The following is a 13,833-nucleotide window of genomic DNA, read 5'->3' on the forward strand; positions in this document are numbered from 1 at the left end:
TTGTCATGGAATAGTTTGCTTTCTCCATCTATGTTGATTGAAAGCTTTAGTAGTCTGGGTTGACATCTGTGGTCCCTTAAAGTCTGCATGACATCTGCCCAGCCCCTCTGGCTTTCATAGTCCCTGATGAAAAGTCTGGTGTGAATCTGATTGGTCTACCTTCATATGTTACTTGACATTTTTCCCTTGCTACCTTTAATATTTTTTCTTTGTTCTGTATGTTTAGTGTTTTGACTATGATGTGACATGAGGAATTTCTTTTCTGGTCTAGTCTATTTGGTATTCTGTAGGCTTCTTGTATGTTTATGGACATCTCTTTCTTTAAGTTGGGAAAATTTTTTTCTATGATTTTCTTAACAATATTTTCCAGTCCTTGGAGCCTGGAATCTTCTTTTTCATCTATTCCTAATATTCTTAGGTTTCATCTTTTCATGGCATCCTTGATTTCTTGCATGTTTTGTGTTTGGGACTTTTCCAATTTACTTTTTCTTTGAGAGAGGTATCAATTTCAGCAAGTATATCTTCAGCACCTGAGATTCTCTCTTCCATGTCTTGTATTCTATTGGTGATGCTCACCTTTGTGGTTCCTGATCTTTTCTCTAAGTTCTCCAGCTCCAGGGTTTTCTCTGTTTTCTTTATAGATTCTAATTCTGTTTTCATGCTTTGCACCATTTCCTTCATGTGTTTGAATGTGGGTTCTTGCCTTTGTATAATGGTTCCTATTTTTTTTGTTTGTTTCCTCTATATATGCCACTAATTATTCCTCTACTTGGGCAGTTATATTTTTCTGTATTTCTTTGAGAGCTTTGTTCATTTCCTCTTTTTGTTCCTCTAATAACTGCATAAGCATAGCTTTAAAGTCATTTTCCTGTGTTTCTGCTGAATTAAAATATCCATTGATTTTGTGGGTTGCTGGTGGAGCCATGATGTCCTGATTTTTGTTGGGTGTGTTCTTACGCCGACCTCTGGCCATTTGCTTATCTGTAACCTCCACTATTTGTTCCTGGAGTCTGTACTTCAGACTGAAACCATCTTTCTCTGGTGTCTGGAGTATTCTTCAGGAAGATGAGAGAGGTCCAGTGGTTTGAGTGTGTGAGTTGTTGCTTCAGCTGTACCTGAGGGAGAAAAAGCTGCTGGCTCAGAATCGCTATTGCGGGGGAGTAAGCGTGTGTGTGTGTGTGTGTGTGTGTGTGTGTGTGTGTGTGTGTATGTGTGTAAATGTGTTGAAAGGGAAAGTGCTAGAGGGTATAGGTGCTTGGGATATGGGGGATGGTAGCAAGCACAGGAGGGTATGTAGATGCTAGCGCTGTTCGCAAGCACAGATTGCGGGCACAAAGCACCTGTGCAGATTTCATGAATACCCAGTGGTCTACACTCTGTGGCAGGCTCTGCGAGCTGGACTCTGAGCTCTGTGGCTGAAGGTGCAAGCCGGACACGTACACTGTTGCACTGTTGCAGACTCTGTGTACCCGGCCCTGTGCTCTGTGCTAGAAGCTGTGGGCACAGCAGGATGGGCTTTGCTCTCTGAGTTGGACAGCGCTGTGTGCTTCCTATGCTGCCTCCTCTCAGCCAAGGAGGGAGAACAGAGGTCAGTCATGGGGGAAATGCTGGCGTTTGATTGTTCTCACTCTCAAATCCCAAGAAGGGAGATCTGTGCTTGGAGCAGCCAGAACTGCTCTCTTTGCAAGTTGCTGCATGCACTGCGGGCCGCTTCCTCTGCTTCCACTGCTGGCTGTGGTACCTCTGCCACTGCTTCCGCCCTTTACAGGGAAGTGCCCGAGAATTGATTCCCCAGGAGAAGTCCACGGAGATGTCCGAGGTTGACCTGTGCCCTATTGGTTTCAGTTCAGGGTTTGTTCCTCTTCTCCCCGGAAGCCTTGGTGCCATTGTTTTGGGTTCCACTGCCCCTCCACTCACCAATTCGGAGTTTCAGCTCCTCTGCCCCTCAAATACAGTGCACGCTGTTCACTGCCATCTTGGATCCACTCTTCTTTGTATTTTTGACATGTTAACATAGTATGCTATGAGAAGGTTGTTCCCTGGTCATTTCTCTTTGGACTTATAATTGCCTCTTACATTTGAATGTCTGCTTAGATCTCTAGTTCTGAACTTTTATTGTTATTTTATTCAACAAAATCTTCATGACTTTGTTGTTTATGTCAGCTCCTTCTACCATGTGGATACTGAGTATGGTATTTTGATCATATTCCAGAGTTCTTGGATATTGTGGTAATGCTTGTTTGTTTATTTCTCTTTATTGTTGTTAGAACACAGTATTTCAAAAATCTCCTTCATCCCTGATAATTTTCTGTGATTAGATGGATGTATTGGTAATTCAATCTACTATGTCCTTTGATTATGTTCATTGAGTTATTTTCATTTTCAACATTGTTATTTTTTCCCCTTGAATCTTGTCTAGTCCTGGAACTTATTTTGAAAAGAGGATATTTTTAATGACAGCTTCAATATCATTGCTTATAATGAGTCCGTTTAAGTTGTTCATATTTTCAAGGAGTAGTTTTGGTAGATGATATGCACATAGAAATTCTATTTTCTCTGAGTATCTAGGTTTCCAACATATAAATTTTCACAGTAATTTATATAGATAGTCTGTATTTCCTTGAAGCTATTTATAATTACATCCCCTTTTCTATTATTTATTGTAAACATTGTATAAAAATATTTGTTGTATATAATATTATCTTTAATACAGATCTCATTTGTTCATGACACACTTCTTATATCTAATTTCATTAATTTGAGTGTTACCCCTCTTTCTCTTTGATTATCTCTCAGATTAGCTAGGAGTTTGTAAATCTTACTAACTTTACAAAGAAATATCTTTGGTTGATATTATGTATTGTTCTTTTTATCTCTGTTTCATTAATTTCTAACAATGTCAATTTTCTTGGTAAAATTTTCTCCCAATTTTTTATACACATAGCTGAATTTTTAAATTTCAATTTTCAGACTTTATAAAAAGTGATGGGTTGAATTCACCTGATTGTTTATATGCACTCTCAAGTCCTTGATCATTTTTACCAGTAAATTTTTGAAAAGCTTCTGTAAAGAAAAAAACAAAACAAACAAACAAACAAAAAAACACTGTAGTCGGAAAAAAACAACAGCCTAAAGATTGGGAAAGGATCTTCACCAACCCTATATCTGACAAAGGGCTAATATCCAGAATATATAAAGACCTCAAGAAGTTAAACAGCAAAAAATCAAGTAACCCAATTAAAAAAATGGGGTTCAGAGCTAAATAGAGGATTCTCAATAGAGGAATATCAAATGGCAGAGAAACACCTAAAGAAATGTTCAACATCCCTCATCATCAGGGAAATGCAAATCAAAATGACAATGAGATTTCATCTTACACCCATCATAATGGCTATGATCAAAAATTCAAGTGAGAACACATGCTAGAGAGGATGTGGAGAAAGGGGAACCCTCCTCCATTGCTACTGGGAATGTAAACTTGTACAATCACTTTTGAAATCAATATGATGCTTTCTCAGACAATTAGGAATAACGCTTCCTCAAGATCCAGCTATACCACTCCTAGGCATATATCCAAAACATGCTCAAGTATACAACAAGAACAATTGCTCAACCATGTTCATAGCAGCTTTATTTGTTATAGCCAGAATCTGAAAACAATCCAGATGTCCCTCAACTGAGGAATGGAGACAGAAATTGTGATACATTTACACATTTACATTCATGGAATACTACTCAGCAATTAAAAACAAGGAAATCATGAAATTTGCAGGCAAATGGTGGGAACTTAAAAAAGATCATCCTGAATGTGGTATCCCAGAAGACAAAAAGCACACATGGTATATACTCACTTATAAGTAGATATTAGACATATAATACAGGATAAGCATACTAAAATCTACACACCTAAAGAAGCTAAGCAAGGAGGAAGACCCTGGGTAAGATGGTTAATCCTCATTCAAAAAGGCAAATGGAATGGACATTGGAAGAAGGGAGAAAACAGGCAACAGGACAGGAGCCCACCAGAGAGGGCTGTTGAAAGACTTTACCCAGCAAGGTATCTAAGGAGATGCTGAAACTCGTAACCAAACTTTGGGCAGAATGCAGGGAATCTTATGAAAGAAGGGGGAGATAGAAAGACCTGGAGGGGACCAGAGCTCCACAAGAAAAGCAACAAATCAAAAAAATCTGGGCACAGGGATCTTTTCTGAGACTGATACTCCAACCAAGGACCATCCATACATGGAGATATCCTAGAACCCCCAGAACCCTGGCACAGATATAGCCCATGGCAGCTCAGTCTCCAAGTGGGTACCCTATTAATGGGAACAGGAACTGTCTCTGACATGAACTCAGTGGCTGACTCTTTGATCACCTCCCCATGAGGGAGGAGCAGCCTTACTAGGCCACAGAGGAATACAATGCAGCCAGTCCTGATGAGACTTGATAAGCTAGGGTCAGATGGAAGGGGAGGAGAACCTCCCCTATCAGGGGACTTGGGGAGGGGCATAGGAGGAGATGAGGGAGGGAGGGTGGAATTGGGAGGGGATTAGGGGAGGGGACTATAGCAGGGATACAAAGTGAATAAACTGTAATTTATAAAAAATATAAATAAAATTTAAACAGTGAAAAAAATTTGAAGTCTTCATCTGGAATTTTACCTATTTTGTTTTCAATAGTTATACTCCTTTGGAGAAGTCATGTTGCTTTGTTTTTTCATGCTTCTTGCAATTCTGTGTTGTAATTTATGCATTTGTTGGTTTACCTATTTCTTTGGATGTGGAGGTCATCTTCCCATTGAGCAACTTATACTTTAAGTCTCAATACCATCACCATTCAGTAAAGAAAGAGCAAACTCCTCTAAAAGAAACATCAAACCATACAGGATATAGATACATACTTAAAACATATTTTAGCCCATTAGTATACTGTAAAACATCATCAGTGACAACAAACACATGAGACAGTAAAAAATATTGGAAAACGCGCCATAAAATTAAGAATCATTTAAGATAACAATGGAATAGTAAATCAATGACATGAAGGAAGGAGACAGGTGAAAGGGAGAAATAGAGAAGCTACACTAAATATATGAATGGAGAAAGAAGAATGTTATAGAGAGCTAAATAAAGAAGGAAAAGCCTAGAAAAAAGCAATTTAGAAGTGAAAATTTTTAAATTTGCCAATGGTTTAAAAAGTTTTAAAACAAATAAATTATTAAAAGACAAAAATCTGAATATTAAAATTAATCCTCCACCCCCTTAATAAGAAAAAAAGACCTGAAAATGTACAGATTATGACAAAAAGGGAAAACATCAGGACTTGGGACTTGGGGAGGGGCATGCATGCAGAGGGTGGAGGAAGGGAAGAATTGGGATGGGAGGAGGAAGAGAACCACAGGGGAGATACAAAGGGAATAAAGTGTAATGAATAAAGAAAAAAAATGTAAAAATAAATAAATAATTTTTTAAAGAAATTAGGAAAAAGAAAAATATTCAGCCCAAATAGGAAGACATGCATAAGCAAAATATGAGTATGTTCAAGAGAATAACAAACCAGAAAACAGAAATACAGCAAAGTCAAAATCCTGCTAGACATAAAGGTGGGGGTAGAAAGAAGAATTACAAAAGGTAAAATGAGGAAGGTAGGGTGTTAGATTAGCTTCTTTCTAGGCTATCAAAAATTGGAAGCTGCTGTTGCGTCCAAGGTCAGTTGAACAGATGGAAGCATATGTTTTCAGTGCTGTTGTAAAGTCTGTACTGAGCAAGTGTCTGATGTCCACTAGAGCTGTCATTACAGTGGTAGCTTTCTTTCTCCATGTACCACAAGCTTCTGTCAGCAGTGCTTATCTTTGCACTGCACAGTCTTGAATATTATCTCCCCCACCCAACACTCTCCAGATTGTAGGGTCTGGCTAATGTCTTGGGTGAGATGTCTCCCAAGTGCATTAGGACTGTGGGAAACAAACAGCACAGAAATTGGTATGGGTAAAAAACTCTGTCTTCATACATTCAAGACATGCTGAGTATTAATTACCCTGTTGGAGAAACACAGCTGTGGATGTCCTGTTGTGGTGGTTTGAATAAAAATGAACCCCACAGAGTCATAGTGAGTGGTACTAGCAGGAGGTATTGCTTTGTTGGAGTAGGTGTGGCCATGTTGGAGGAAGGTGTGTCATAGGGGCAGACTTTGAGGTCGCAGATGCTCAAGCCAGGCCCAGTGTCTCATTCTCCTGTCTCTTGCCTCTGTTGTCTGTATGTAGAACTCTCCACTGCTTCTCTAGTACCAGGTCTGCCTGCAGCCTGCCATGCTTTCCACCATAATGACAATGAACTAAACCTTTAAACTGTAAGCCAGATCCAATTAAACTATTTCTTTCTAAGAGTTGTTGTGGCCATGGTGTCTTTCACAGCAATAGAAACCCTAACTAAGACAGTTGTCCAACCTTGGAACTTCTGAGTTCTCACTCTACAGCAGTAAACAAAGGTGGCTTCAAAATTAGATCTACATACTGGCCTTGGGCTCAAAGTTACCAAACTCTTAGAGTTATTTTCAATTGATGATGTCAGTTCCTAGCCATCCAAGGTAGGTTGTGCACTTCCAGCCTGACCTGGGTATTTTGCTACTTGCACCATTTGTCTTTCTAGTATTTGGTTCTCCTACTTTCCTCAGCTGCATCCATGTGCCTTTCCTCACACAGTGGCTGTGTCAGACCAAAATGAGTCTCTGACCTGAGGATGTTCCCTAATCAGTCCCCTAGAGTAGTTCAGTTTTTACCAGCAGATTCTTAGCATGCTGATGCCCTCTAAATAATATTGTTTGACATAGTAGGATTTCTCTCCACTGCTGTCTCATCTCTTACTAAAACCTGCAAACCCAGTTCAATCCTGTGAGGGCTGTGGTTTGTACCAAGTATAAGATCTTTTATCTTTTGGAAACTGCTTCTATTTGCCCTTCCCCAGCCAGCCAACTACATCACTGAGGCTCTACTCAGGTCGCTTCTCCATGTTTTCTGTCTGTCTGCTTTCCACAAATCCTTTTATTACTTGCCTGGATTCCCAAGGCTGTTCTTCTATTTCTCTCTTCGATATAATGTCTATTGTTTAGTATTCGGACTCCTTCATACTTCACACAGAGTCAGCCTATAACTAGCCATCCTACCTAAAAATCCATCTGAACAGAACATTTTGGGATATTATTCTACTGTGTTCCAGCTCCTTTTATTGTCAGTCTTTTGTTTATGTGAAGGAAATGCATTTTTATTATTTGTTAGTTTTGCCTATTGACTTTTGTATTTAATTTATGAAATCTTATCCTAATGAAGTTATAAGTTTATTTCTTTTACATAATCCAAAATCTTTGTACTGTGTCCATGACTCTTCAGATATAGCTTCTTTTTTTTAATCTTTCTCTCTCTGTCTCTTTCTGTTTGGTGCTAATAAAGTTTATTGTATAGTTTTCAGAGGTTGGAGGAAAAAAGCATGGCTTCAGGGCTCTGAACTTGTTCCTTCCCAGCCCCAAGCATACCCAGGAAACTGACCTCTTTCTTTTTGTGTTGATTGTATTGTGTTACTGAACATGGGTGTATGCTATAAACACAGAAGGCAAAAATGTTTTGGGACAGGGTTTCTCTGCATATCTGTCTATCCCGTTACTTACCATGCAGACCAGGCTGAGCTCAAACTTGAAGAGATCCACCTGGCTCTGCCTCCAGAGGGCTGGAATTAAAAGCATGCACCACCATGCCCCAATGGTATGGTACGTTCTTTTCTTTCAGGTATTGATTCTGTAGGTTGGAGTAGAGCCTGAGTTTTTGTGTTTCTGACCAGATTCCAGATGACGCCAATACACCACCCATAGTCTACACATTGGAATCAAATGTGTGCACAATTAGCAATGTTTAAAGGTTTAGTTTGAATACATATGATTTGAGTACAAACGTCTTCCTTTTGAACACTGAACTACTGTTTTATTGGGGTTGTCCTTAAGCAGGGAACTGGTCTAGTAGATGACTCCAGGGAATTTAGTACATACTAGTTACTCTTACAGGTAACTTGCTGGCTACTAGGGTCCCTCTGAGAAGCCTGATCACTGTCCCAACAGGAGATAGGGAGGCTCGGATCTCATCCACTAGTACTTTAACTCATTTGTCCCTGAGATGGAAGCCAATGAGATATGAAGATGACATGGTCTGGGATCTGTCAGAGGTAGACTGTGAACTCAGATATGGGGAAAAGCATCAAAATCATTATATCAGTTTCCTTTTGGATCTAATGAAATGCTCTCTGACAACTGATAGGCTACCTGACAGCTAGGCTTTGAAGGTCTCAGCCCAAGCATGGCAAACATGGCACCAGCAGGCCCTGCCCTCTCTCTCTGCTTCCCTCTCACTTGATAAACCATTGGATTCTCTGATTTGGCCACTTCCTTATGCCTGACTCATACCTGAGGGCAACCACCAAGGTCCAGCTATCAAAATTACCCACTTGGCTACACTGACTGACAAGTTCAACTAGAACCTACCAACTCATTCTAGCTCATGGACCTCCCCCTTTTTTTCTTTTAAAAATCATTCTTTCAGAGCATTTTGCTGTTGTTTCTGCCTGATTCTGAGTCAGCTACCTTGTGTCTCTGTCTTGCTTAATAGAGGATCTGCTTGTCTTAGAAATTGCTATTTGAATGTGTTCTGTGCCTAACTCAAGGTCAGAAAGAAGCTAAGATATGGGCGGGCAGTCCAGAGTTGGCTTTGCTTTGGGCAAAGCTTGTTGGTGCAGAAAGAACACACCTGTTGTCTGGGAGAAGGTGGAGCATCCACTGGAGTTAGCCCAAGGTGACTTATATGAGCTTAAAAGTTACATAGGACTTAGAACACATCTTTTCCTCATCCACCCTTGTACTTGCTGCAGGCCCCTCCTAGTAGGAGCAATATTGTAGCACTTCATTTTACATCACCTAGTCCAGTCATCCACCCAGGGGAAATCCCATGATGGTTTTATCCTCGGTCAGGTCAGAATTTGTAACTGTATTTCCTGCTTACTACACTTACATGCTTAGCATGCACTTCCTTTTCAAGGCTCTCTGATAAGTCACAACCATGTTGTAATTGACATTTATTCCAATAAATGCTCAGCAAGCCCTCCAACACAAAGAACCAACAATTATCTAGGGTGCCAGGCAGTCCGGGACACACTGAGGCAGGACTTCCTTTATGCTGTGAATAAAAGGCCTGGACCCGGTAGAGCTTGTCAGCGAAGCCGGGCACAGCAGTGGCTGTAGCTCTGTATAGCGCAGACACAGCTCTTCTGAGATCAGGTTGGAGATGCAGCCTGTGGCTTTCACTCACTGATCAGAAGCTCTTGCTGCTTGACTCTAGCCTTAGTGCTCTCTGTCCCCTTGTACTTGTATGGGAGTTAAGAGTTTCTGCTTCTCTGGGGCAATAAGCTGAGTCTTAGGATGTAAGAGGAGCTTGGTGAGACTTGAATTAGCGAGTCACTGTTAGCTGGTCACCAGCTCCCCTGACTTGGGGTCAAACTGGGACTTAGGACTAACTCTGTTCCTCCTTAGGGTCAGTCTGCTAGTTTGGCAGTTCAGAAACAACAGCACCACAATGAGTATGGCTACAGGTAAAGATCAACTTCATGGAAGACCAAAAGATTGAAAAGGGGAGATGTTCTGTGCCTTTGTACTTACGAATCCACATTTACTTTCTTTACAGGACAAGGCGCAGCAGTACCTTGGCGAACATACATTCAGGATCTTAGTAGTCGTGTGTGGGTCCTTCATAACAATGTCCTCACTGCAGTCCCAAGGAAAGAACGGACCATTCCAGGTGGGTAGCCTGGGCCCCTTGTGGCAGTCCTTCTGGCTAATTCTGTGGATCTGCCCTCGTCCATTCATTTCTAGCCTTATCTAGAGATGAGCATCGCAAGGATAGTTTAAACTAGAGGGCAGGCATAGGTTTGGACAGCCATAGGATGGGTCAAGGAAAAGAAAAGAGACTCCAGGAGTAGTAGAGGGTTAGGTTGAAGAAGTGGTGGAAAAAAAAAATTCTGTGAAGGTTCAAAGAGTCAAATAAAAAAGGAAAGATCTATGAGATTAGTTGTTGAATCTATGAGAAGCTGATGTCTCTAATAGAAAAAGATACACAAATGAGATACATGTCTGAGCCAGGTGGTGCATGGCAGGGTGACATGAAGGTTGGTGAGAAGATTCAAGCCTCTATTTCTATTTCTCTAGTTTAGAGCTAATGCTTTTGAAGCACAAACTGAACTTCGCTTTTCGCCTTTTATTCCCAGTCACTGTTACCTTAATCCCGTGCCTGTATCTGGAGACTCTTGAGAAGGACAAGGGGGATCCCGTGTATCTGGGAGTGAACAAACCTCAGTGCTGCCTGTTCTGCACAAAGGATGAAGGACAGCCTGTGCTGCAACTGAAGGTGAGTTCAGAAGAGAGGAATCTGCTCTCTCCTGGCCAGGGGAGAGGAACCAATCTACTTCCATACAGCACCTACTTGACAGAAATGCTGATTTTCAAATCTTTTAGGACTTTAGGCAGTTCACAGATAATCCTTACACTGATCTATTGTTCGCTTAAGAGTGCACGCATCACTAAAGAATAAGAAAAAAAAAGTAGGGGTATTTTGAAACTAGGTTTTCAAAATAGCATTTTCTTTTATTTTAAAGGTAAGTTTTGTCAAAGATTTTTACTGCTCAGTTACTGCTGAGTGTCTGTGTTCATAGGTACAGGCATGGGTCTGTGTGCATGTGTGTGTGGTTCAGAGACTAACACTGGGTTTCTTCCTTCATCTCTCCCCTGTTATTTTTAAGATAGCACCTCTCACTAAATCTGGTGCTTACCAATTAGGCTAGGTGGGCTGGCTAGTGTAAAAAACAACAGCAAGGGCACTTAAACTGTCACAAAGTGGATGGGTTTATCATAGTATCTTCTACACAAAATAACTTTTTGTGAAAAAAGATAAATATCAACAACGGGCATCTTAATAACCATGACTTGTCATTTTAAAAATATACATTATAATAAAGCAATTACACTAGACCTCATGATCCTTTCAATATGCAGTTATAGTCAGACACTCAGTTTTATAACTAAACATAAAAAAATTATTTTCAATTAGGAATTATTTTGCTTTTTGACGAGTTGTCAATGTCAAGATACTTTGAGTAGTGTGGTGGTTTTATGAAAATGGCCTCCATGGACTCACAAGAAGTAGCACTGGAGTTGTGGCCTTGTTGGGATAGGCATGGCCTTGTTGGAGGAAATTTATCTCAGCTTTCCTCCTGCTGCATGTGGATTATATGTAGCACTCTCAGGTCCTTCTCCAATGCCGTGTCTGCCGGCAGGCTGCCGTGTTTTCTCACCATGACAATAATGAACTAAATTTCTAAAACTGTATGCCAGCCCCAATTAAAGTTTTCCTTTATAAGAGTTGCTATGGTCATGGTATCTCTTTAAAGCAATAAAACCCAAACGAGGACAGGTGGTTACAATCGGAGGCAAGAGTGTGTTAATTTTGTAGTGTGAAGAGGGCAAAGACACAGCTAATCAAGCTACAACATACAAAAAGGATAGCCCTGACAAATACGTCCATAATGTTAAGATTGGAAAAATTTTGCAGAAACATTTGTATTTCACTCAAAATTTATGCTAACTATAATGAAAACATTCTTCAAACATCTTTATTTGTAGGAAACAGGAACTAAGTGGCTAAACCAACACTATATAACCTCCAAAACTTTTGTTTATTTATTCTTTCAAAACTTCACATTAAGCTGGGTGTGGTGGTACATGTCTGTAATCCCTTGTGAGGCAGGTGGATCTCTGTGAGCTCCAGGCAGCCTGGTCTGCAATGTGAGTCCAGGACAGCCAAGGCTACACAGAGAAACTCTGTAGAAAGAAGGAAGGAAGGAAGGAAGGAAGGAAGGAAGGAAGGAAGGAAGGAAGGAAGGAAGGAAGGAAGGAAGGAAGGAAGGAAGGAAGTTCACATTAAGAGTGACTGAGCCAGGTGGTGGTGGCAGCCCACACTTAATCCCAAAATTTGGAAGGCAGAGGCAGAGAGATCTCTGAGTTCAAGGTCTGCCTGGTCTACAGAGTGAGTTCTAGGACAGCTAAGGCTACAAAAAGACACCTTGTCTTGAAAAAACAAGAAGGAGAGAGGGGCTGAAACATCTGGACACGATGCCACCTACCTCTGCTCTGAGCATTGAGGGTACCCAGAGAGAATTTGCCTCAAAACAGTGAAAATATCAAACTACAGACAAACAAACAAAATTGAAATTTGTGTCCTAATGTTTCTACTATACTCTTAACATGTATTAGGGGCATATGATTCTTAATATTTGAGTATGAAACTGAAGTCTCCAGGCTTGCTTTAAAAGTTGAGGCTGATGTTAGAGACAAGAACACAGTTCCTGTGGTGATGTTTCTTCCTGGGTTCTCTTTCTCACCCACCAGAAAGGGGACATAATGGAACTGTACCGCCAAAAGGAACCTGTAAAACCCTCTCTCTTCTATCACAACAAGAATGGCACAACCTCAACGTTCGAGTCTGCAGCCTTCCCTGGTTGGTTCATTGCTGTCTGCTCCACAGGAAGCTGTCCACTCTTTCTGACCCAAGAGCTAGGGAAAACCTCCATCACTGACTTTCAGATGAGTACAATGCATTGATGTCAGTCTTATAATGGATGTTGCTTCCCAAGCAGAGAACCCTGCCTTTGCTTCCACCATTCTAGCTCTCAAAGCCCTTCCTTCATGCATGAACATTGTTATCCTATCCAATACTTTAAGGAAAGACAGCTTTGCTCATGCTATGCTGGTTAGTTTGTGTCAACCTGAAATAAGATAGACTATATCTGGACACAGGGGTCTTTTCTGAGACTGATTCTCCAACCAGGTACCATGAATGGATATAACCTAGAACCCCTGCTCAGACATAGCCCATGGCAGCTCAGTGTCCAAGTGGGTTTCCCTAGTAAGGAGAACAGGGACTGTCTCTGAAATGAACTCAGTGGCTGGCTCTTTGACTCCCGCTCTCCCCCAAGGGAGGAGCAGCCTTGCTAGGCCACAGAGGAGGACATTGCAGCTAGTCCTGATGAGACCTGATAAACTAGGGTCACATGGAAGGGGAGGAGGATCTCCCCTATCAGTTGACTTAGAGAGGGGCAGGGAGGGGATGAGAGAGGGTGAGTGGGATTGGGAGGGAATGAGAGAGGGAGCTACAGCTGGGATACAAGCTGAATAAACTGGAATTAATATAAAAAATAAAAATTTAATTGAAAACGATAGACTCAACTGGGAAGAAGAAATTTCATTTAAGAAAGTATCTCCATTATCTTGGCTTGTCAGCAAGTCTGAGGGGCATTTTCTTGATTAGTGATCAATGTGGGAGGGCTCAGACCACTGTGGTTGCTGCTACACCTGGGTGGGTAGTTCCAGAGTGTATAAGAAAGCAGGCTGAGCAACCCATGTAGAGAAATCAGTATTCCTCTCTGGTCTCTGCTTCCAGTGCCTGTCTTGAGTTCTTGCGCTGACTTCCTTCAGTGGTATCTAGGTGTTTAAAATGAAATAAACCTTTCCTTCCCAAGTTGTTTTTGGTAAGTGATTTATTACAACAACAAATAAGCAAACACACACACACTTTCCAGAGATAGAAAGCAGGTTAAAGGATAATGCACAGAAAAGCTTGGGCCTAGAATAGGAAGAAAGAATCTGTTACTGGCCTTTTCACTTACGGTGAATAGATGCTCTCCATTAGACAATGATCTAAATGCTGATGTGGGGTGTGGAGGAAATAGTAGTGATATACCAGGTACCTTT

At 41.0% G+C, this 13,833-nt stretch overlaps 1 protein-coding gene across 1 annotated transcript; it reads left to right on the forward strand.

The window, feature by feature from the left end:
• Positions 1-5,426: 5,426 nt before the first annotated feature.
• On the forward strand, positions 5,427-12,684 carry Il36a (interleukin 36 alpha). Its single transcript, XM_055600998.1, has 5 exons — positions 5,427-5,445; positions 6,110-6,112; positions 9,722-9,829; positions 10,296-10,435; positions 12,472-12,684. The coding sequence occupies exons 1-5, from the start codon at positions 5,427-5,429 to the stop codon at positions 12,682-12,684; spliced, it is 483 nt and encodes a 160-aa protein (XP_055456973.1).
• The last annotated feature ends 1,149 nt before the right edge of the window (positions 12,685-13,833 follow it).

Source organism: Psammomys obesus, unplaced genomic scaffold, assembly GCF_907164565.1.
Source record: "Psammomys obesus unplaced genomic scaffold, mPsaObe1.curated_primary_1811, whole genome shotgun sequence".
In the NCBI taxonomy this organism is placed as follows: Eukaryota; Metazoa; Chordata; class Mammalia; order Rodentia; family Muridae; genus Psammomys; species Psammomys obesus.